The 24,636-nt window shown below is 39.6% G+C and overlaps 1 protein-coding gene across 1 annotated transcript in view; it reads left to right on the plus strand.

The window, feature by feature from the left end:
• The first annotated feature begins 458 nt into the window (after positions 1 to 458).
• The window catches only part of ASZ1 (ankyrin repeat, SAM and basic leucine zipper domain containing 1), a 77,307-nt gene continuing 53,129 nt past the window's right edge, over positions 459 to 24,636 (plus strand). The window contains exons 1-2 of the mRNA XM_036327076.1: positions 459 to 469; positions 784 to 954. Of these exons, the coding sequence (XP_036182969.1) occupies positions 459 to 469; positions 784 to 954 (182 nt within the window). The remainder of the gene's footprint in view (positions 470 to 783; positions 955 to 24,636) is intronic.

The raw sequence follows: 24,636 nt of genomic DNA on the forward strand, positions 1-24,636 counted from the left end.
CAGCCGGACTCCACCCATGCATGAATTCATGCACCAGGCCACTAGTATACACATAAATCTTTTATGTAGTCAGTAGTCAACAACAACAACATCAGGTAAAGAGGGCAGATAGGAGCTTCTTATTTACAAAGTAGGTCTACTGAGATAGTAAGATATCACTCTAGTCACAGTTTATTATTAGTGGTGGAACTGGGATTACAATATATATCTTTATACTCAATTAGTATGGAACCACTAATGTAAACTGTGACTGCTATGACCTATTTTGAATTTTTCAATTTTACTGAAGAACTATTTTTGTTTTTTCAATCTACCCTGATCTCTGCTGATGCCATAGAACCCAGGGGAAAAAGAGTTTTAGAATATAGGGTAAGTGCAGAGAGACCAAGTAAAAAAGGACTGAGAAGATCATTTTCAGTAGGATGGTTTAGGTATCAACCAGGTCAGTGAGTTGTCAGATGACTGAGAAGTAAAGAAGTGAAATCAGAGAATAGCAATCATTCTTTCTCAACAATCATTACAGCAAGGCAATTTTAACCAACAAAAAGTGCTCAACTCTGGGCAGTATCTCTACATCTACTTCCCTACTTTCCTATTCTCTTGAAGAAATAATAATAGGGGAAAGAAATTAATAAATGAATTATAGATATAATTTAGAGGTAATCCATCCCTAATCTCATTTCTTGATGAAAGAAGAAATAAAGTTGTCTACTGAGAGAAAGGGATTTGGAAATAGGATGTAGAATTGTAAGAGTGCAATACTTTTTATTATCTTTTGACTAGTAAAAGAAGTCAATTAGATATACCTGCTAATGTGGTTCTCGTTTTTCTGTTCACTATAGATAAGCAAACTATTTTGATAACCGCATGTTCTGCTCGTGGCTCAGAGGAACAGATCTTGAAGTGTGTAGAACTGCTACTTTCAAGAAATGCTGATCCAAATGTTGCTTGTAGGTAAGAGCCTTACAATCTGTTGAAAAGTGATGGATACTTTGATTATCAGACTTAAACATGATTTTTTCAATCCTTACCCAAGGATATGTTTATTGATTTTCAAGAGAGGGTGAGAGAGAAAAAGATCAATGTGAGAGAGAAATATTGATTGGTTGCCTCCCGTTCACTCCTCCACTGGAGATCAAACTCACAACCGAGGTATGCACTCTGACCTGCAATTGAACCCGCACCATTTTGGTGTATGGGATGATGCTCCAACCTACTAGCTCTGTCTGGTAGCATTATTTTTTTAAAAATTATAAACAGTGTGTATTTACTTGGCCATATAGTTGATGAATGAAAATATAAGATGATTTATATAAGATGATCAAAGGAAGGGGACATATCATGAAAGAAATCTTTTAGCTTTTAATTTTTAGAACAGTGTCCTAAGAATTTGAAATGAAAAGGAAAGGAGGACAGTAAACTATTATTTCCTGTGAATCATATAGCCAAAAGAATATGATTGCTCCATAGTAGTAAGCCTCTTAACTTAGTGTTCTCTCTAACATTTAAATCCACTAAACAATTTTATACAAATGCTAAGATATATATCCAAAATAATATATCCAAATGTTTTCATTTCCCTAAGAGTTTTCAATGAATTATGTTGTATATGTGATTGCCTAAATGTGTACAAAACAAATAGTAAGATGTTCTTGCATCTTTTGAAATGTCAGTACTTTTTAAAAATGTACCAGTTTGCTTAAAATTTCTGTCATTGACTTCTTTCTTCTCTGACTCCATTTCCCTGTTAAATCTATTTCTGATTTATTTAATCTTCAAAATGAAGATAGTAGGAAGGAATCTGCTCAATAGAAGTATGTCTAGCTAGAATAAAATAACTATTCTTCATTCATTAATTCAAATAATAATGATCTATGCCTAATATATAGAAATAACTATGTTGACTTTAGGAGTTTTTTCCTAATTTAGCTCAGGTTCTACAACACCTGGACAGCAGCTTTGGAAGGTATTGTACAACTTTAGATAATCCCTAGATCCTTTTTGAGATGCAAAGATTTTGATTTGGTAAAGTGGTCTGAAGCAAGGCCTTTTTTTGTCTCCCAGTGGCCATTTGGCAATGTCTGCAAATACTTTTGATTCTCACATCTGGGAAAAGCTAATGCCATCTAATGGATAGAGGCTGGGGATGTTGCCAGATATCCTACAGTACATAGAACAGCCCCTGAAAACAAAGAGTTACTCATCCCAAAATGTTGGTAGTGCCAAAGTTGAGAAATTGAGCGTGAGAAAAGTCAAGTACAGAGTGGATAATCAATATTTAACAAAGATTTATTATAGCAAAGGAACTTCTTGTAAATTTTTAGCAAACCAATTCACAGAACTTTTTTCTGCCACATATGGTATAATCCCTAGTTAATATTTGAGTGTGTCTTAGAATTGGAAGCTCCGGGACTAGCTGGAGTAAACTTTGATGGGTGCTCTAATTTTCATTTGTACCGTTAGAAGTGGCTTATGATAAAATTTGCCTCTCTGGATTCAATGGAAAATTGTTTTTTTGCTGTTGTTCTTAAAAAATTTTTCTTATTACTTCTACAAAGTTGTATAGATAACAAGTCCTTATTCTCCCAATCACTTACTATCTTGTGAATACACTGGAGGAGAAGTCAAGGAAGCCAGTGTCACATATTCTAGATTATTATGTTTAATTAAGAACTAGAAAGCATCTTTTAGATGCATGTGGTATAGCTGGAAAAACATTCCATTTGAATTAAAATACTACAAGGTTAATATCTCAAGCTAAAACTATTAGGCAACCACACAGTTTCAAAACTGAAAACCCAGAAAAGCTGTCAAATATTAAAGAGCATCAGATTTAGATTAGTATGTACTCAACCAAAATAAATATGTACCACTCTTCTTTATCCATCTGTCTGTTGATGGGCACTTGGGTTGCTTTAATATTTTAGCTCTTGTAAATAATGCTGCAATGAGCATAGGGAAACATATATTCTTTTGAATTAGTGTTTTGGGTTATTTTGGATATATACCCAGAAGTGGATTCACTGGTCATAAGAGTTCCTTCCTTAACTTGTTAAAGTAACTCCAGACCACTTTCCATAGTGTCTATACCAATCTGCATTCGCACCAACAGTGCATGAGAGTTCCCTTTTCTCCACATACTTGCCAACACTTCTTGGTTTAATTATTGATGATAGATACTCTGATCTTGTGGTTTTAATTTATTTCTCTGATGATTAAGGACGTTGAGCATCTTTTTATATATCTATTGGTCATCTGTATGTCCTCTTTGGCGAAGTATATGATCAGGTCCTTTGCCCATTTTTTAATTGGACTTTTTGTTTCTTTGTTTTGCATTTTTCTTTTAATCCTCACTTGAGGGTATATTTTTCATTCATTCTAGAGACAGAGAATGAGAGAGAGAGAGAGAGAGAGAGAGAGAGAGAGAGAGAGAGAGAGAGAGAGAGAGAGAGAATATCAACATGAGAGAGAAACATTGATCCATTGCCTCCCTTAGATGCCCTGACTAATCTGATACCCTTTGATGCACACACAACACTCTAACCAACTGAGCCATACTGGCTAGGGTAATTGTTTGCTTTTTTTGGTGTTGAGTTGTATGAGTGCTTCATAAATTTTGGATGTTAACCCCCTATCAGATATATGATTGATAGATATCTTCTTCCATTAAGTAGGTTGTCTTTTCGTTTTGTCATTAGTTTCCTTTGCTGTGCAAAAACTTTCAAATTTAATGAAGTCCTATTTGTTTACTTTTTCTTTTGTTTCCCTCATCCAGGGAGATACATCAGAAAAAATATTGCTGAAAAAAATGTTACAGATTTTATAGCCTATGTTTTCTTGTATAATTTTATGGTTTTGAATCTAACATCTAAGTCTTAAATCCATTTTGAGTTTATTCTTGTATATAGTGTAAGCAGTTGGTGTAGTTTCATTTTTTTGGCATGTATCTGTCCAATTTTCACAATACCATTTTTTTGAAGAGACTGTCTTTACTCCATTTTATGTTCTTGCTTCCTTTGTCAAATATTAATTGACCATGTAATTATGGGTTTATTTTTGAGTTCTGTTCAATTGATCTCTGTGACTGTTTTTATGCCAGTTTCATACTCTTTTGAATAACCTTGTAATATAGTTTGATATCAGGTAGTGTGATACCTCCAACTTTTCTTTTTCAAGAATGGTATGGCTATTCTGGGTCATTTGGGGCTCCATATAAATTTTAGGATTATTTGTTCTAGTTCTGTGACAAATGCTGTTGGTATTTTGATAGGAATTTCCTTGAACCTATAGGTTGCTTTGAGTAGTATGGACATTTTAATGATGTTAATTATTTCAGTACATGATCACAATATATTCTTTCATTTATTTGTATCTTCTTCAGTTTCTGTCTTCAGAGTCTTACAACTTTTTGAGTACAGAACTTTTACCTTCTTGGTTACTTTTATTTATAGGTATATTTTTTTTTGATGCAGTTGTAAGTAGGATTGTTTTTTAGTTTCCCTTTCTGATTATTCATTATTGGTGTATAAAAATGCAACTGATTTCTGAATATTTAGTTTGTATCCTACTACTTTACTAAGTTCATTTATCAATTCTAGTAGTTTTTTGGTGGAATCTTTAGGGTTCTCTATATACAGTATTATATCATATGCAAATAATGACAGTCTTACTTCTTTCTTTCCAATTTGGATGTCTTTTATTTATTTTTCTTGTCTGAATGCTGTGGCTAGGACTTCCAGTATGTGTTTAATAACAGTAGTGAAAGTGAACATCCCTGTCTTGTTACTAATCTTAAGGGAAATGTTTTTAGCTTTCCTCATTGAGTAGGATGTTGGCTATGAGTTTGTCATATATGACCTTTATTATTTTGAAGTATTATCCCTCTATAGCCACTTTGCTGAGAGTTTTTATCATAAATGGGTGCTGGATTTTGTTAAATGGTTTTTCTACGTCTGTTGATATAATCATTAGATTTTTATCCTTCACTTTGTTTCTGTCATATATCTCGGTAATTGATTTGCAGATATTGTACCAACTTCACATCCCAGGAATAAATCCCACTTGATCATGGTGTATGATCTTTTTAATATACTGCTGAATTCAATTTGCTAATAATTTATTGAGGACTTTTACAGCTATACTCATCAGGGATATTCAATTTTTTTTTCAGAATTTACATATGGGTGAAATCCTGTAGTATTATCTTTCTCTGACTTATTTCACTTAGCATAATGCCCCAAGATACATCATTCCTGTTGTTGCTGAAGGGAAGATTTTGTTATTTTTTATGGCTAAGTAATATTCTATGTAGTTCTTCTTTTTTAAAAAATATTTCTTCCTTTTCTTTTTTTAAATATATTTTATTGTTTGTTTTTTTTTAACAGGGCGGAAGGGGAAGGGATAGAGAGTTACAAACGCCAATGAGAGAGAAACATCGATTAGCTGCCTCCTGCACAGTCCCTGTTGGGTATGTGCCCACAACCAAGGTACATGCCCTTGACTGGAATTGAACCTGGGCCCATTGAGTCCGCAGGCTGACACTCTATCCATTGAGCCAAACCGGTTAGGCGGGTTATGTAATTCTTCTTTATTCATGCATCTGTTGATGGGCATTCATGTACCTTCCTTATCTTGCCTATTGTAAATAATGTAGCAGTGAAAATATGCGTGCATATGCGTTTTCAAATTCATTTTGGGATTTATTCAGATAAAATACCCAGAAGTGGAATTGTTGGGTCCTTTCTTGTCTCTTGTTACATTCTTTGTTTTAAACTTTGTTTTGTCTGGTATAAGTATTGCTACTTCAGCTTTGCTTGTTTTCATTTCATGAAATATCTTTTTCCATCCCTTTACTTTTCTTTCCTTTTTTTAACATATTTTTTAAATTGAGTTCAGAGAGAGGAAGGAAAAGGGAGAGAGAGATAGAAACATTAATGATGAGAGAGAATCTCCTATTGACTGCCTCCTGCATGCACCCTACTGGGTGGGGATCGAGCCTTCAACCCAGTCATGTGCCCTTACCAAGAATCAAACCATGAGTATTTGGTTCATGGGTCCATGCTCAACTACTGAGCCACATCGGCTGGACCCTTCTTTTATGTTTCAATCTGTGTGTGTCTTTTGATCTGAAGTGATTTTCTTGTAGGCAACATATGCAATGGTCTTGTTTTGTCAGCCAGTCAGCCACCCCATGCCTTTTGATTGGAGCATTTAATCCATTTACATTTAAAGTAATTGTTGATAGATATATATAGTTATTGCCATTTATTATAAATATTTATTTCTTTCCTTCTTAATGAAGTCCATTTAACATTTCTTATAATACTGGCTTATTGTTGAAGTCCTTCGAATTCTTCTTGTCTGGGAAGTTCTTTGTCTTTGATTCTAAATGATAGCCTTATGGTTAGAGTAATCTTGTAGGTCCTTTCTTTTCATCACTTTCAATATTTCTTTCTTTTTTTTTTTAAATATATATTTTATTGATTTTTTACAGAGAGGAAGGAAGAGAGAGAGCTAGAAACATCGATGAGAGAGAAACATCGATCAGCTGCCTCTTGTACATCTCCTACTGGGGATGTGCCCGCAACCCAGGTACATGCCCTTGACTGGAATCAAACCCGGGACCCTTCAGTCCGCAGGCCGACGCTCTATCCACTGAGCCAAACCGGTTTTGGCCACTTTCAATATTTCTTACCAGTCCTTTCTGGCCTGCAAAATTTCTGTTGAGAACTTAGCTGAAAGTCTTATGGGATCTCCCTTGTAAGTAACTACCTGCCTTTGTCTTGCTGGTTTTAAGATTCTCTTTGTCTTTAATATTTGGCATTTAAATTATGTGTCTTGGTGTTGGCCTGTTTGGGCTCATCTTGTTAAGGACTCTTTGTACTTCTTGGCCTTGTATGTCTATTTTCTTCACCAGTTTAGGGAAGTTTTCTGTCATCATTTCTTTGAATATTTTTCAGTCTCTTTCTCTCTCTCTTCTCTGATACCTCTGTGATAAGAGTGTTGTTATGCTTGACATTGTCCAAGTTTCCTCAGACCGTCCTAATTTTTTTATTCTTCTTGTGTGTGTTTCTTTTCTTTTTTTTCGTTTTGCTATTTTAAGTGGCTGTTTTTCTCTACCTTGTATTCCAAATTACTAATTTGATCCTCCGCTTCATCTAATCTACTATTGATTCCATCTAATGTATTCATTTCCATTTTGTAATCTTCATTTATGAGGGTTCATTTTTAAGTTTTCTATCTTCTTTTTTATGTGTTTCATCTCTTTGTTGAAGTTCTAAGTTCATCTCTTCTTTCCCTAAATTCGCTGAACATCCTTATAACCAGTGTTTTGATCTCTACATCTGGAAGATTGCTTGCTTCAGTTTTATTTAGTTCTTTTTCTAGAGTTTTCTTAGGTTCTTTCATTTGGGACATGTTTCTTTGTCTCCTTGTTCTGATTGCCTTCCTGTGATCGTTTCTATGTATTAGGCAGAGCAGCTACATCTCCCAGTCTTGGTAAAGTGGCCTTATGTGTTAGGTGTCCAATGAGGCCCAGCAGCACAGTCTTCATGGTCACCTGATTAGGATCCTCCAGGTGTTTCTTCCATATGAGTTATGTGTGCCTGCCTTGATTGAGGTTGGCATGTTAATGGGAGGGATTGAACCTCAGGCTGATTGGTTGTGATTATTGGCAGTTAAGGAGCTGTTGTGCAGGGGCTGACCTTACTAAGATTCATCTTAACGGGGCTCTGGTGCTGGCTGAGACTACCCTTTGAGTGTGTGGTTGGTAGAATTGTTTGTGCAGTGCCCTGGTGTGGTCTGAAGCTGGCCACCAGGTGTGTTGGTTCTGGACCTTTTGGAAAGGGTTCTGGGGCAGGCCAAGGTCAGCTGCTGCCTGCACCTGCCCAGGGCCACTTGGTTTGAGCTAAAGAGTGATCTGAGGATGTTTCCCACTTATGATTGGCATGGAGGTCCCTGGAGGATGCTAAGCTGTGAACTGAGGATGGCTGCCTCTAATGCTGGGCTTGGAGCTGTTTATTAAGAGGTCTAGAGGCCCAGTGCATGAAATTCATGCACTGTGGAGGGAGGTGTCCCTCAGCCCAGCCTGCACCCTCTCCAATCTGGGACCCCTCATGGGATGTGTGACTACCTGCAGTCGGACATCCCTCTCACAATCTGGGACTGCTTGCTCCCAACCGCTTGCCTGCCTGCCAGCCTGATCTCCACCTAACCACTCCCCTGCTTGCCCGATCAACCCATACCTGCTCCCCTGCCGGCCCGATCACCCCCAACTGCCATCCCCTGCAGTCTGGTCCCCCCCCAGCTGCCCTCCCCTTCTGGCCTGATCACCCACAACTGCCCTCCCCTGCCAGTCATCTTGTGGCTGTGGGCGCTGCCATCTTTGAGGGTGGGGCATTCAATTGGCATATTTTCTCCTTATTGGCTGTGGGCGCCGCCATCTTTGTGCCAGCGTGAGGGTCAATTAGCATATTCCCTCTTCATTAGATAGGATAAGAGGGGGGTTGTATACCTTTGAGAGATTTTAGGAAAGACTGGAGCACGAGCCAAGATAGGCCATTTGTATAGAAAAGCCATTGGAATTTACTTGAGTGGGCCCCAAATTTGGGAAGGTTGGGGTCTCAGGGACTCATCAGGATGAGGCAAATGTTGTCAGCCAGGTTGATGGAGACTCAAACAGATATGGCACCCACCAGTGTGTGCAGGCTAAGTTGGGCAAGGGCTCAACAAAGGAACAATGGCTTTTCCCAGTACTCTGTCTACAAGAAAGCTACCCCTACAGCTCTTGTCCTGAAGCCAGACTATTCACTTCCTGCACCTCTCTCCCTGGTACCTTGAACTGCTGCCCCAGTGCTTGAGTTCAGAGTGAGTGAGTCTCTCAGTGAATATGTGTGTGGGCCCTTTAAGAGGAACATGTGGGACTACAGCAGCCTATTGTCTCACTAAATCACAATCTTTGCTGGTTTTCACAGCCAGAAGCTACGGTGACTTCTTTTCCTAATACTAGAACCCTGGGCTGGGTGGCCTGGTGTGGGGTTGCTCCGAAAGGGGGACCTCTGCATGTGAAATAGCTCTCCGGATTTTTCACCACCACACATGGATGTGGGACTAGCCCCCTCCTACCTATCTGTCTGTGGCTTCTTACATATACCCTTAGCATTGTCTACATTTTTAAATTGTTTTTTACTTATATTTCGTCTGTTAGCTCTTTAATTTTTTCTGTTCCATGTAGACTTTTTTAATCTTGTGGAAAATGGCATTGACTTAATACTTAATGATTAGCTTTCTATATAAGTACATAAATATCTATTTTGTTCTTTTTTTTCTTATGTTTAAAAATTCTTTTTTATTTTCCCTCCAGTGGGACTAATAGTCAAAACATGATAACTGGAGCCTGGCCGGAGTTGCTCAGTGGTTGGGCATTGACCTATGAACCAGGAGGTCACAGTTCGATTCCCGGTCAGGGCTCATGCCCAGGTTGTGGTCTTGATCCTCAGTTTGGGGGGTGGGGGGTGCGGGGGAAAGGGGGGAATGCAAGAGGCACTGGATAAATGATTCTCTCTTGTCATTGATGTTTGAATCACTCTCTCCCTTCCTCTATGAAATTAATTAAAGCATATTTTTTTTAAAAAATGGCAGCTTGAAAACCATTTTTAAATTAACACAAATCACATCTTATGTTTCTCTTGGATCTTGCTATTGGCAATACTTAGCGCATTATTTTTTGTCTAGCAAATATGGGAATTTAATACTGTCTTATTTATTGGGGTCTTGGAATTTGTTTCTGGGGTGATGTTTTTTAGTTTTTAAAGGAAACATGTATTGAATGTTTTCTGTGTACTGGTTATTGTGTTAATTGCTCTTAAATGTGTTATTTAATATAGTCCTTATAAGTAGAGATAGATGCTATGTTATTTGTACATAAAAGAAAATTGTCACGAGAGCATTTAAGTCTTTGAGTGTAGCAGAGGTTTAATCTGAACAGGATCTCCCATTGGAATGAAATTATATTTTCCTTTTTGTCTGTATTTGGGATTATATTACATATTTCCTAATTGTTGCAAAGCACATGTTTGTGTTAAATTGCCTTATGTCTTTGGGTTTTTCCCTCCCTTACCCTAAATTATTGTAGGTAATTGAATATTTTGGTTTAAAAAGTCTACAGATTGCAATGGGAAGTACTAGATGAAGAGAAAAATATTGTTACTTTAATTTGACATAATATTTAGCCCTGAAAACAAGGTAGCCTGTGATCAACTTAAGTGGAACTTGGCAATTGTGCCAAAGTATGGACTTAACATTCCTTTTTTATTTGCATTGGTAATGTGGTAATAAAAGATAGTATAAATTATGAAAGTCTAAAAGGTTTCTATTAGATTATTAAATACATGATAAAATTTGAAACCTTCTTCAATCTTGCCTTAAATTTAGAATTGACATTTGTATTGTTGGAGACTTTAAAAAGTATATATAATAAACATTTCTGCATTTAGGAATTACGTGGGTTTTGTTCTCAGTTTGCTGACACATTTTTTTAAATAAATAAAAAAATTCATTACACTTAGAAGGCAATTTTCCTGGCAGAAGAGGGTGTTCTATTGAGATTGCTCAGTCATGAGGTAAAGGTTTTGTAAAATGATGTGACACTTTAATTTCAATAGGTGTTTTATTAGTGTTGATAAGACAGCACACATTAACTAATGTCCAAGGTTTTTACATAATCACTGTGTGATCATTAACTTGTCAAATGTTAATGCCCATTTTAACAAATAGAAAATACCCTGGGGAAAATGTTGCTTTCTTTCTCAGAATATAAATTTAGTTGTAAATGTCACTGAAGCAGTTTGGTAGATTGAGGTCTAATTTTGTATTATAATGTTAACTTGTTTTTTAGTTATGAGGAATTAAGTGATACATCTTTGTTGAAGTCACAAAAATATTTTCAGAAAGAGTTTGTTAATAGCTTATTTAGAAAACATTAGTAGAAATGGTTATTTTTCTGATTTTTTCCTGTATTTTTTTTCAAATAAATTGCCTGTCCATATCCTATGCTCATTGTTTTATTTACCTGTTTTCCTTATGTACCTTTAGGAGCTGATCATAACTTTGTTAGCAGTTTTACATGTTTGTAGACAATTAGGAATATCTTAGTGTAACTTTACATGAAGAGGGCATAGCATTAATATTGCTGTTTATGTACCTGGAAATCTACTTGGTCCTTTTGAAAGCACAGAATGGAGATGAAGGAATTCCTTCACAAAGGCACAGAAGTGAAGTCTTAACATTTAAAAAAAGAAAGAAAACTACCTTCCAGATTCTGACTTGACTTTTTGACTTACTGGTGTCTAGAACCAGTGGTAAGTTGTGTGCTGGCATTTATTCTCTTTCATTGTGGTCACATGGGCATATAAAACTTCAAGGGAGTGAGAAAGTATAATCTTCCTGTTTTCACAGAAGTGAAATCAGTAATAATGGTGGACAGTCCTGACTATTTACCACCTAAATATATTTTCTTCATGACCACAATAGTTTTATTTCCTTTTTACTATGTGCTTAAAGCAATAACTAATTTGAAAATAAATTTGCACCAAGAAAAATTATTTATCTCAAATTATTTCATTTGGTCTTATATATAACTAGTAGCCCGGTGCACAAAATTTGTACACTCGGGATGGGGGTCCCTCAGTTATTAAACATTTTACAGCACAACACTGACCACATTGGTGGTGGTGGTGGTCTTGTCAGAATGTGTTATATTATGCAGATGAAAATCTATTTAAACAGATTTGATGTAGATATTTTCAAAGATGGAAGAATTGTCCCTGTCAACTATTTTTGTTGATTCATATCTTAAGTAATTGTAATCATTGCAACGTTTTCAGTCCCCATATGGATTGCTGGATATAATAGGTCATGCACAGTCCCTGTCCTTTGTAGCCTTTGTTACCTTAAGGACTCTAGTTTTCCATTTATATGTTTAAGTACCAACCTTACCGACTTAAAAATGTAAGCTTTTAATATTGCTCTCTCTGTTCTGTATCCTTCCAATGAAAAGTGGAGTTGGGATGCAGCACAGGAGAGAAATTCAGAAGGGGAATATTGAAGTAATGACTACAGTAGGAGAAGAGGGAACTTGTTTCCCTGGCCACAGGCGCTGGCGCCCTGGACCACAGGGCTGGCAGCTTCTCCGGGTGGCTGCAGCCTGGGACCTCTGGCCGGTAACTTGTCCATTTCCTGGGCTGCAGCCAGCCCAAGGCACTGGCGCCTGGACCAGAGGTGAGCGGCTTCTTCTTCTGGGGGCTTCTTCTTCTTCTGTGCTTCCAGGGAGGGCAGTCAGTTATGTGTCATGCAAAAATAGGCATCACGGATCGCAGAAACCGTGTGCGGGGCAGGAGAGCCACGGCTGGGGAAGCTGGCGGAGGCTGCTTCCCTGCCCACTGCTTCCCTGCCCACGCACCTGGCTTCTGTGGTCACCAATTGCAGAAGCCGGGTGCGGGGCAGGGAAGTCGCAGCCAGGGGAGGCTGACGGCGGCTGCTTCCCTGACCCGCACCCGGCTTCTGCAGTCACCAATCGCAGAAGCCGGGTGAAGGGCAGGGAAGCTGCGGCCTGGGACGCAGCGGCTGCTTCCCTGACCCCCTGCACCCGGCTTCTGCAGTCACGGTCGCTGTCTGTGTCCACTTCCCTGCCCCACCCCCCAGGCTTCTCCAATCACCCGCTGGTGGCAGGGCAAGGGTGGCCTCCAGGGCCGACCTTTGCCCTGCTCCCTGGCTCTTGCCTGCACCTTGGTTTCTGATCACTGTCTTCCATCGTTCCCCTTTTGCCTACCATCATTGGAAGTATGCAAATTAACCGCCATCTTCGTTGGCGATTAACCGCCATCTTAGTTGGCAGTTAAATTGCATATTGCCCTGATTAGCCAATGGGAAGCATGTCAGAGCCACGGTTAATTACCATGTTTGTCTATTATTAGATAGGATTTGTCCCAAATTGGTTCTTTCTTTGTAATGTCTGTTAGATTCATTGCAGTTTTGATATTGTAATCCTTTAGGGCAGGGGTGTGGTACATCCAGCCTGTGGGCTGTAAGAAGGCCCTGGAAATCATTTAGTCAGACCCTGCCAATGCATTAGGGGTGAGTTAACAATGTTTTACCAAATAGAGCAAGCTAATTTTTAAGTTGATAATTTTGTATGGCCTATGAATGATAATATAAATGGCCCTTGGCAGAAAAAAGGTTCTACACCCTGCTTTAGGGGCTACTTTTATAGCCTCCCAATTGATATTTTTTACTGCACTACTATATTTTAGTCAGTTCTGTATGCTGCTACCTGTTGAACACACTTCTTTTTGTTTATTAGGTGAAATCTAAAATTCTCCATAATATGATTCCATTTTATTTACTTGTTCTATACTCCCTAATTTCCTTTTTTCCTTTGACATATTTTTTAATTAAATTTATTGGCATCACACTGGTTAATAGGGTCATATAGGTTTCAAGTGTACATTATCATGCATATTGCTGTTTATTGCATTGCAAAGCCACCACCCAAAGTTAAATCATCTTTTGTCACCTTATATCTGGCTCCCTTTACCCTCTACCACACCTCACCCTCTTCCCACTGGTAACTGCCCTACTGTTGTTTGTCTTTATCTCGGATTTTCAGTTTTATATCAAACATATGATTGAAATCATATTTTTTTAGCTTTATGGATTTTTACTTACTTTGCTTGGCACAATATTCTCAAGTTCCATCCATGTTGTCACAAATGGCAGTATTTCATCTTTTCTTATGGCAAAGTAGTATGCCATAGTATACATGTACTATGTATATCTTCTTTATCCAGTTCTCTATCAAAGGAAATTTGGTTGTTTCCATATCATGGTCACCATGAATAATGCTTCAATGTACATAGGGTTGCATATATATTAGTGAATAGATGTTTTAGAGTTTTTCAGGTAGATCCCCTGACGAGGGATTGCTGGATCATATGGTAAACCTAATTTTAGCTTTTTGAAGAACTGCCATACTGTTTTCCATAGTGGTTGTACCAGTTTACATTCCTACCAGCAGTGAAGGAGAGTTTCCTTTTCTCCTTGGCCTCTCCAACACTTGTTAATACTTGTTGATAATAGCTATTCCAGCAGCTGTGAGGTGGTATCTCTTTGTAGTTTTGATTTGCATTTCCCTAATTGCAAGTGAAGTTGAGCATCTTTTCATGTATGTGATGGCCATTTGTATGTCTTCTTGGGATAGGTATCTGTTCAGATCCTCTGTCATTTTTAAAAAATGTATTTTATTGTTTTTTTACAGAGAGGAAGGGAGAGGGACAGAGAGTTAGAAACATCGATGAGAGAGAAACATCGATCAGTTGCCTCCTCACACCTCCTACTGGGGATGTGCCGGCAACCAAGGTACATGCCCTTGACCAGAATTGACCCTGGGACCCTTCAGTCCACAGGCCAACGCTCTATCCACTGAGCCAAACCGGTTAGGGCCTCTGCCATTTTTTTAAAAAAATATATTTTTTAATGATTAAGATATTACATATGTATCCTTATCCCCACGTTACCCCCTAGCCCCCCTCCCCCCCGCTCATGCCCTCACCCCCCTGTTGTCCGTGTCCATTGGTTAGGCCTATATGCTTGCATATACGTCCTTTGGTTGATCTTTCCCCCTTACCCCCACCCTCCCCTACCGTCCCTCCAAGGCCTGACAGTCCAATCAATGCCTCTCCGTCTCTGGATCAGTCCTTGTTCATCAGTTTATGTTATTCATTATATTCCACAAATGAGTGAGATCATGTGGTGTTTATCCTCCTCTGACTGGCTTATTTCACTTAGCACAATGCTCTCCAGTTCCATCCATGCTGTGTTAAATGGTAAGAGTTCCTTTTTCTTCTTCCTCTGCTTAAAGAATACCTTTCAGCATTTCATATAATGCTGGTTTGGTGGTGATGAACTCCTTTAGCTTTTTCTTATCTGTGAAGCTCTTTATTTGACCTTCAATTCTGAATGATAGTTTTGCTGGATAAAGTAATCTTGGTTGTAGGTTCTTGCTGTTCATCACTTTGAATATTTCTTGCCACTCTCTTCTGGCCTGCATGGTTTCTGTTGAGAAATCAGCTGACAGTCGTATGGGTACTCCCTTGTAGGTAACTGACTGTCTTCCTCTTGCTGCTTTTAAGATTCTCTCTTTGTCTTTTGCTCTTGGCATTTTAATTATGATGTGCCTTGGTGTGGTCCTCTTTGGATTCCTTTTGTTTGGGGTTCTCTGTGCTTCCTGGACTTGTAAGTCTATTTCTTTCACCAGGTAGGGGAAGTTTTCTGTCATGATTTCTTCAAATAGGTTTTCAGTATCTTGCCCTCTCTCTTCTTCTGGTACCCCTATAATTCTGATGTTGGTACGCTTGAAGTTGTCCCAGAGGTTCCTTACACTCTCTTCATATTTTTGGATTCTTTTTTCTTTTTTCTTTTTCAGTTGGGTCTTTTTTGTTTCTTCGTATTTCAAATCTTTGACTTGATTCTTGGGATCCTCTTGTCTGCTGTTGGATCTATGTATATTATTCTTTATTTCAGTCAGTGTATGCTTAATTTCTAGTTGGTCTTTTTTCATATCCTCCAGGGTCTCACTAAATTTATCGGCGGTTTCCATAAAATTCTTGAAAAACCTTATAAACGTGGCCTTGAACTCTATAACCAGTCATTTTCTTTCCTCCATTTCTGTCATTTGTGACCTGTTTCTTTGTCTCCGCATTTTTTATGCTTCCCTGTGTTGATAGAGTGGCTTTGTGTGCTAGGTGTCCTGTAGGGCCCAGTGGCTCAGCCTCCCCAGTTGCCTGAGGTGGACACTCTTGGTGCACCCCCTTGTGGGCTTTGTGCACAGTCTTGTTGTAGTTATGCCTTTATTGCTGTTGGTATCACTGGGAGGAATTGACCTCCAGGCCAAGTGGCAGTAAGAATCAGCTGTGTCTGCAGTGGGAGAACTTCTGTGCTGAAGACACCCTTCTGGGGCAAGACTTGCTTCAGTGGGGCTTTGGTGCTCACTGAATCTGCCCCCTGAGTGTGTCCCTTATGGATCTGAGGAGTTGTAATCTGGATGGTCCCACTCTGACCACTGGGTACACTGGCTCTTGGGTCTAAGGAGGTGCTAATTTAGCCTCTGCCTGAGGTTACCCAGCAGGAGCTAAGAAGAGAACTTCCTTTTTTGAAGTTTGGAGGTGCCTAGATGAGGCCCAACTGTGAAGCAATGCAAGCTGATGTGGGGCCTTGGGCCTTCTCTTGGAAGTTCTGGGTCTGTCTGGCCCACCTGCAATTTGTTAGGTAATTTTCAGGTTGCAAAGGGCCAGGGCATTCATATGCAAAACCCTGTGCCTCAGCCTGGGTGACGCGGGGTCTCAGGGAATCAAAGGGCGGAGCAAGCAGCTATGACGGATTCTCAGCCCTGCCCTAAGGGGCCACGCGTCTCAGTGTCCCAGTAATTGCTGCAAGCACCTCTGAGGGAAAGCCGCCCTCAAGTTTCGAGTTCTGCCTGCTGCCAGACAGTCCAGTTTCTCTCCATATGAGTCCTGGATCCCCAGAGACTTCCCGGAACCGGAGTTCAGAGCAGTTGGGAGCTTGTGGCTCCCTCCCAATTCAAAAAGACAGCCATGTCCTCAGGTGTCCACTCCTTTCCGCACGTGCTCGAGCCTCCGTACCTCTGCATTTTACCTCCGCACCTCCTCTGAGTCTACGTGTGCTTTTCTTTTTCCTTCTAGTTGTAGAATTTCCACTCAGCCAGCCTTCCTGTAGTTCTCGATGATGTCCATTTTGTCTTTTCATTGTATTTTTGAAGTTGTTGTGGGAGGCAGCAATTTCCGGTTTTTACCTATGCTGCCATCTTGGTTTCCCTCTGCCATTTTTTGATTGGATTGGTTATGTGGTGTTGAGTTGTTTGAGTTCTTGTATACTTTGGGTATTAACCCCTTCTCAGAGCTGTTGTTTACAAATAATATCTTCCATTTGGTTGGTTGACTCTATGTTTTGTTGTTGGTTTATTTTGCTGTGCATAAGCTTTTTAGTTTGATACAGTCCCATTCATTTATTTTTGCTTTTACTTCCCTTGCATTTCAGGTCAAATTCATAAAATGTTCTTTATGACCAAATTGCATTAATTTAGTACCCATGTTTTCTTCTATGTTCTTTATTGTTTCAGATCTTATATTTAGGTCTTTGATCCATTTTGAATTAATTTTTGTACATGGAGACAAATTGTAATCTAGTTTCATTCTTTTGCATGTGGCTTTCCAATTCTCCTAGCACCATTTATTGAAAAGGCTTTCTTTTCTTTACAGTGTGTTTTTTTGCTCCTTTGTAAAAAATTACTTGTCTATATATATAATACCTGTGGTTATATATCTAGGCTCTCAATTCTGTTTCATTGTTCTTTGTGCCTGTTCTACCAATACCATGGTGTTTTGATTCTGATAGCTTTATAATATCATTTGAAGTCAGGAAGTGTGATATCTCCAACCTCATTTTTTCTCAGGATTGCTTTGGCATTTTGGGGTCATTTCTGAATCCATACAAATCTGGCATTATTTTTTGTCTATTTCTTTTAAAAATGACTGAGATTTTGATGGGAATTGTGTTAAATTTGTATATGGCCATTTTAACAGTGTTGATTCTTCCAATCCATGAACAGAATATTTTCCATTTTATTGTATCTTTTTCAATCTCTTATAATACTGCTTTTTAGTTTTCAGTATATAGGTCCTCTACATCCTTTGTTTATTCCTAAGTATTTAATTTTTTTTGCTTTAAGTTGCAAAAGGATCTTTTTCATATCTTTTTCTCATTTCATTGATATTATATAGTAAAAGAATGGAATTTTTTTAACCAGTTAACTGCCATGCATCCAAACCACCCCCACATGCTACGATATTTTGAATTTGCATCTATAGACACTTATGGCGTACAAAGTGTTAATATATATTAAATATATATGTATAAATATACACACACACACACACACACACACACACACACACTAGAAGCCTGTTGCAGTCTTCAATCTTCGCTCTGCGTTTGCATATGCAAATTAACTGTCATCTTTGTTTGGTTAATTGCACAGTCGTTCTGATTGGCTGGTAGGCATAGCGGAGTGACACCAATTTGCATGTGTCTCTTTTATTAGATAGGAGATATATATATATATTTTTATATATAGTTAGTAGAGGTCCAGTGCACAAAATTTATGCATGGGGGAGGGTGTCCCTCAGCCTGGCCTGCACCCTCTTACAATCGGGGACTGCTGGCTCCTAACCGCTCACCTGCCTGCCTGCCTGATTTCTCCCAACCTCCCTCCCCTGCCACAACCTGCCTCCTCCGTACGAGGCAACGGAGACTCCAGAACCAGCCTCCTCGGCGTCACACAGAGCCACAGGAACCCAAGGACATCCTGCACAGAGCGGCTGACGGGCCCCGCCTCCACTGTGTATGCAGCTATCTTATAGTCGTCTTTTTGTGACAACGTAACATGCGAGGGCGCGAGGACCACCTAGGCTTTTATATATATATATATGTTTTTAATCTTCATTGTTCAGATTATGACAGATGTTCCTCTTTACCCCCCCCTCATAGCTCCCCTCCACCTGTTTCCCACCCCACCCCTGGCCCTCGATCCCCCCACTGTCCTCTTCCATAGGTGTAAGGTCCTTGTCCAGTCTGTTCCTGTATCCACCACACCCCTTCCCCCTGAGAATTGACAGTCCACTCCCTTTCCATGCCCCTGATTCTATTCCATTCATCAGTTTATTCTGTTCCTCAGATTTTTTAATCATTTGATTTTTAGATTCACTTGTTATGTATTTGTTGTCTCTTTGTTGTTCATAATTTTTTATCTTTACCTATTTCTTCTTCTTCCTCTTCTTAAAGAATATCCTTCAGCATTTCATATAATACTAGTTTGATGGTGATGAATTCCTTTAGCTTTTTCTTGTCTGTGAAGCTCTTTATCTGACCTTCAATTCTAAATGATAGCTCTTCTGGGTAGAGTAATCTTGGTTGTAGGTTCTTGCTATTTATCACTTTGAATATTTCTTGCCACTCCCATCTGGCCTGCATAGTTTCTGTTGAGAAATCAGCTGTCGTATGGGTACTCCCTTGTAGGTAACTAACTGTTTTACTCTTGCTGCTTTTAAGATTCTTTCTTTGTCTTTTGCCTTTGGCATTTTAATTATGATGTGTCTTGGTGTGGCCCTCTTTGGATTCCTCTTGTTTGAGGTTCTCTGTGCTGCCTGGACTTACAAGTCTATTTCTTTCACCAGGTAGGGGAAGTTTTCTGTCATTATTTCTTCAAAAAGTTTTCAATATCTTGCTCTCTCTCTTCTTCTGGCACCCCCACAATTCGGCTGTTGGTACACTTGAAGTTATCCCAGAGGCTCCTTACAGGATCTTCATATTTTTGGATTTTTTTTTCTCTTCTAGTTGGGTGTTTTTTGCTTCCTTGTATTTCAAATCTTTAACTTGATTCTTGGGATCCTCTAGTCTACTGTTGGATCTCTGTATATTATTCTTTATTTCGGTCAGTGTATGCTTAATTTCTGTTGGTCCTTTTTCATATCCTTGAGGGTCTCACTAAATTTCTTGGAGGTGTCCAGAAGATTCTTGAATAACCTTATAACCGTGGTTTTGAACTCTATATCCAGTAGTTTGCTTTCCTCCATTTATTTCATTTGTGACATGTTTCTTTGTCTCTGCATTTTGATAGAGTGGCCTTGTGTACTAGGTGTCCTATAGGGCCCAGTGGTTCAGCCTCCCCAATTACCTAGGAGGTGGACACTCTTGGTGCACCCCTTTGTGGGCTGTGTGCACAGTCTTGTTGTAGTTCAGCCTTGATTGCTGTTGGTATCACTGGGAGGACTTGACCTCTGGGCCAATTGGCTGTGAGGACCAGCTATGTCTGCTGTGCAGGAGACACCTTTATGGGGCAGGTCTTGCTTCAGTGGGGCTTTGGTGCTCACCGAGTCTGCCCCTTGATTTTGTCACTTATGGATGTGGAGAGTTGTAATCTGCTATGGTCTCACTCTGACCACTGGGTACACTGGCTCTTGGATCTCCAATGCGGTGCAAAGTCAGCCACTGTGTATGACCACCCAGCAGGAGCTACAGAGAGATCTGCAAATTCCTCCTCTTTGTTTTGGATTTGGAAATGCCCAGTCAAGGCTCAGCTGTGAAGCAAGGCAGGCTGCTGCTGCTGCTGTCAGCTTTGGGCCTTCTTTTAATAGCTTTGGGGCTCCCTGACCTGGCTGTTGCCTGTTTGACAGGTTTTAGGTTGAGAAAGGACACGCCATTCATATGCAAAAGCCTCTGGGCATAGCTTGGGTGGGGTTATAAATTGAATGGGATGGGGTCTCAGGGAATCACCAGGGCAGAGCAAACAACAATGCCTGCCATTCAGCCCTACACAGGAGAGGTCCCAGTGCAGGAACAATGCCTGCTGCAAGCACCTCCGTCTGAAAGAAAGCTGCCCTTACATTCTTGCCCCAATGCTGGATAGTCCAGTTTCTCCCTGTATGTGTCTGGGTCATCCTGAAATATGTATAATTTTGTATCCTGAAATATGTATAATCCTCTACTCCCACTTTGCTGAGAGTTTTTATCAAAAAAGGTGCAGGATTTTGTCAAATGCTTTTTATAGGTCAGAATGTCGCCCAGAACTGGAATTCAGTGCAATCGGGAGCTTGTATCTCCCTCCCGATCAGCCTTTTTCGTGCCTCCACACCTCCTACTAGTCTCAATGCGCTTTCTTCACCTCTCTGGTTGTATTACTTCCACTCAGCCAGCTGTCCTGTGGTTCTGGATCATAGTTGTTCTGTCTTTTAGTTGTAATTTTGATGTGGTTGTGAGAAGCAGCAAGTACAGGTGTTTATCTATGTCACCGTCTTGGTTCTAATATATTTTTATTGATTTCAGAGAGGAAGAGAGAGATAGAAACATCAATGATGAGAAAGAATCATTGACTGGCAGCTTATTGCATGCCCCTACTGGAGTTCGAGTTTTCAACCTGGGCATGTGTCCTTAACTGGAATCAAACCCGGGACCCTTCAGTCTGAAGGGTCCACTGAGCCAAACTGGCTAGAGCAGCAATGGATTTTTGTACATTGATTTTGTATCCTGCAACTTTACTGTATTTGTTTATTGTTTCTAAGAGTGTTTTGGTGGTGTCTTTAGGGTTTCTATATACAGAATCATGTCCTTTGCAAACAGTGATACTTCAACTTTTTTCTTTCTAATTTGGATGCCTTTTATTCCCTTCTCTTGCTTGACTGCTCTGGCTAGGAGTTCCAGACCTATTTTGTTACGGTTAGAGTGGATATACTTGTCTTGTTTCTGATTTTAGAGGAAAACATGTCAGTTTTTCTTGTGCCAATACTAGACTGTTTGGATTATAGTGTCTTTGTAGTATAACTTGATGTCTGGTATTGTCCCTCCAAGTTTGTTCTTCTTTCTCAAGATTGCTGCGCTATATAGGATCTTTTTTGTTTCCATTGTATATATGTACAATGTACATGTGTTTATTCTAGATCCATAAAATATGCCTTAGGTATTTTAATTGGGATTGTATTGAATCTATAGATTGCTTTGGGTAGTATGGGCATTTTAATGACTTTAATTCTTCCCGTTCATGAACATGGTATATTTTTTTCACTTGTTTATATCTTCCACTACCTTTTTTTTTTCAACATCATATAGTGTTCCAAGTACAGGTCTTTTATCTCCTTGGTTAAGTTTTTTCCTAAGTATCTGAGTTATTTTTTTTTTTTGCAATGGTAAGTGAGATTGATTTTTTTAGTTTCTCTTTCTGAGAATTCATTATTGGTATATAAAAATGCCATCGATTTCTGGGTATTAATTTTGTATCCTGCTACATTGCTGAATTCATTTATTCTGGTAGTTTTTTGGTGGAGTCTTTAGGGTTCTCTGTGTACAATATCGTGTCATCTGCGAATAATGACAGTTTTACTTCCTCCTTTCCCATTTGGATAACTTTTATTTTTCCTTGTCTGATTGCTATGGCTAGGACTTGCAGTACTATGTTGAATAAGAGTGGTCTTGTTCTGTGCTTAGGGGAAATGCTTTTAGTTTTTCCTCATTGAGAATGATGCTGGCTCTAGGTTTGTCATATATGGCCTTTATCATGTTGAAATATGTATAATCCTCTACTCCCACTTTGCTGAGAGTTTTTATCAAAAAAGGTGCAGGATTTTGTCAAATGCTTTTTATAGGTCAATTGATATGATCATGTGATTTTTGTCTCTCAATTTGTTTATGTGATGTATCACCGTTATTGATTTGTGAATATGGTACCAGCCTTGCATCCCTAGAATAAATCCCACTTGGTCATGGTGTATGATCTTTTTAATGTATTGCTGGGTCTGATTTGCTAATATTTTGTTGAGAATTTTAGCATCTATGTTCATCCGGTATATTGGCCTGTAATTCTCATTCTTTATAGTTTCTTTATCTGGTTTCCCAATTAGGCTAAAACGGGCATATAGATCAAATGGAAGAGAACAGAGAACCCAGAAATCTACCCAAGCTTTTATGCTCAATTAATATTTGACAAAGGAGGAGAGGAACAAAGATGGCAGCTTAGGTAAACACCGGTACTCACTGCCTCCCACAACCACACCAGAATTAAAACTAAAATACTGAACAACCATCATTCAGAACCATCTGAAAATTAGCTGAATGGAATTCCTACAACTAGAGTAGTAAAGAAGAAAGACTGGGAGGAATGATGAAGGCACAGAATGGACTGGTCTGGCACCCACGTGGGCCATTTTTTAAAATCAGAGGGAGATTATCCCTGCAGAAACCACTGTGGGGCGCAAATGGTCCCAGCTCTTACCAGATCCCCCACCCAGGGTCCCAGAGCTGGGAAAAGACGTCCCTGTAATTTTGAGCTGTAAAAACCAGCAGGGCTTGTGGCTGAGAGACATGGAAGCTGCCAGAGAACCAGCTGTCCCTCTTAAAGAGCCAGGTGTGAAATTATTTGGACTTACTTCCTCTGAGCTCCAGCACCATGAGGCGTTGGGGGACCCAGATATATACGGATAGTCACTGGAGTGTCTGGCATGGGCACAGGAACTCAGGGGCAGCTTTCTGCCAGACAGAGGTGCTCGCAGGAGTTGTTGTTCCCATGATGAGACCTCCCCTGTTGCAGAGTTGACTGGCAATCATATCTGAGTCCCCATCAACCTGGAGCACACTGATTGTTTCACCCTGATGATTCCAAGACCCCAGCCCATTCAATTTGCATCCAAATCCATGCTGTTTGCAGCAGCTTTTTCATATGAATGGCCTGTCCTGGCTCAGAATTCAAACTTTGCTAAAATCTCTCAAACAAGCTGCAGCTGGTGTCAGGATGCCCCAAACATATCAATAAAAGCCCTAAGACCTGGCACCAGCACCAGCTGCCTTACTTCACAGCTGAGGCTTGCTTGAGCACTCCCAAACATGATACAAAGAAGAGGGAGCTGAGATCTCTCTGTAGCTCTTCCTGAGTTGCCTCAGGCAGTGGCTGACTGCTCCTTCCTGGAGACCCAGGAGCCAGTATACTCAGTGAACAGCTTCAGACCATACCAGATTACAACTCTACACATCCACTAGTGACACACTCAAGGGGAAGACTCAGTGAGCACCATACCCTTCTTGAAGCAAGTCCTGCTTCATAGTGCTTCCTGCACAGCAGCTCTCCCACTGTAGTCACAGCTGGTCCTCAAAGCCCATTGGCCTGGAGGTCAGTTCCTCCCAGTGACACCAACAGCAATCAAGTCTCAACTACAGCAAGGTTTTGCACACAGCCCACAAAGCGGTGCACCTAGAGTGCCCAGCTTAGGTGACTGGGAAGGATAAGCCACTGAGTCCTCTAGGACACCTAATACACAAGGACAGTCTACCAACTCCAGGAGACATAGCAGCTCTACCAAATACATAGAAACAAACACAGAGAAGCAGCCAAAATGTGGAGACAGAGAAACATGTCACAAATGAAAGAAATGGAAGAAAGCAAACTACTAGATACAGAGTGCAAAACCATGGTTATAAGGTTACTCCGGAATCTTCATGAGACCTTCAAGGGACTTAGTGACACTTTCAAGGATCTTAGTGAGAATGCCAAAGACATGGTAAAGGACCAATCTGAAATTAAGCATACACTGACTGAAATAAAGAACAATACATAGTAGAGGATTCTGAGAATCAAATCGATTTGAAATATGAAGAAGCAAAACATACCCAATCATAACAGCAAAAAGATTCCAAAAATATGAAAATAGTGTAAGGAGCCTCTGGGATAACCTCAGGCACACCAACATTCACATTATGGGGGTGCCAGAAGAAGATGAGAGAGAGACAGATATTGAAAACCTATCTGAAGAAATAATGACAGAAAACTTTCCCTACCTGGTGAAAGAAATAGACTTCCAAGTCCAGGCAGCACAGAGAATCTCAAATAAGAGGAATCCAAAGAGGACTACACTAAGACACATCATAATTAAAATGCCAAGGGCTAAAGACAAAGAAAGAATCTTAAAAGCAGCAAGAGAAAAGCAGTTAGTAACCTACAAGGGAGTACCCATACAACTGTCAGCT

The sequence above is a fragment of the Myotis myotis genome, unplaced genomic scaffold (assembly GCF_014108235.1).
Source record: "Myotis myotis isolate mMyoMyo1 unplaced genomic scaffold, mMyoMyo1.p scaffold_m19_p_11, whole genome shotgun sequence".
Classification (NCBI taxonomy): domain Eukaryota; kingdom Metazoa; phylum Chordata; class Mammalia; order Chiroptera; family Vespertilionidae; genus Myotis; species Myotis myotis.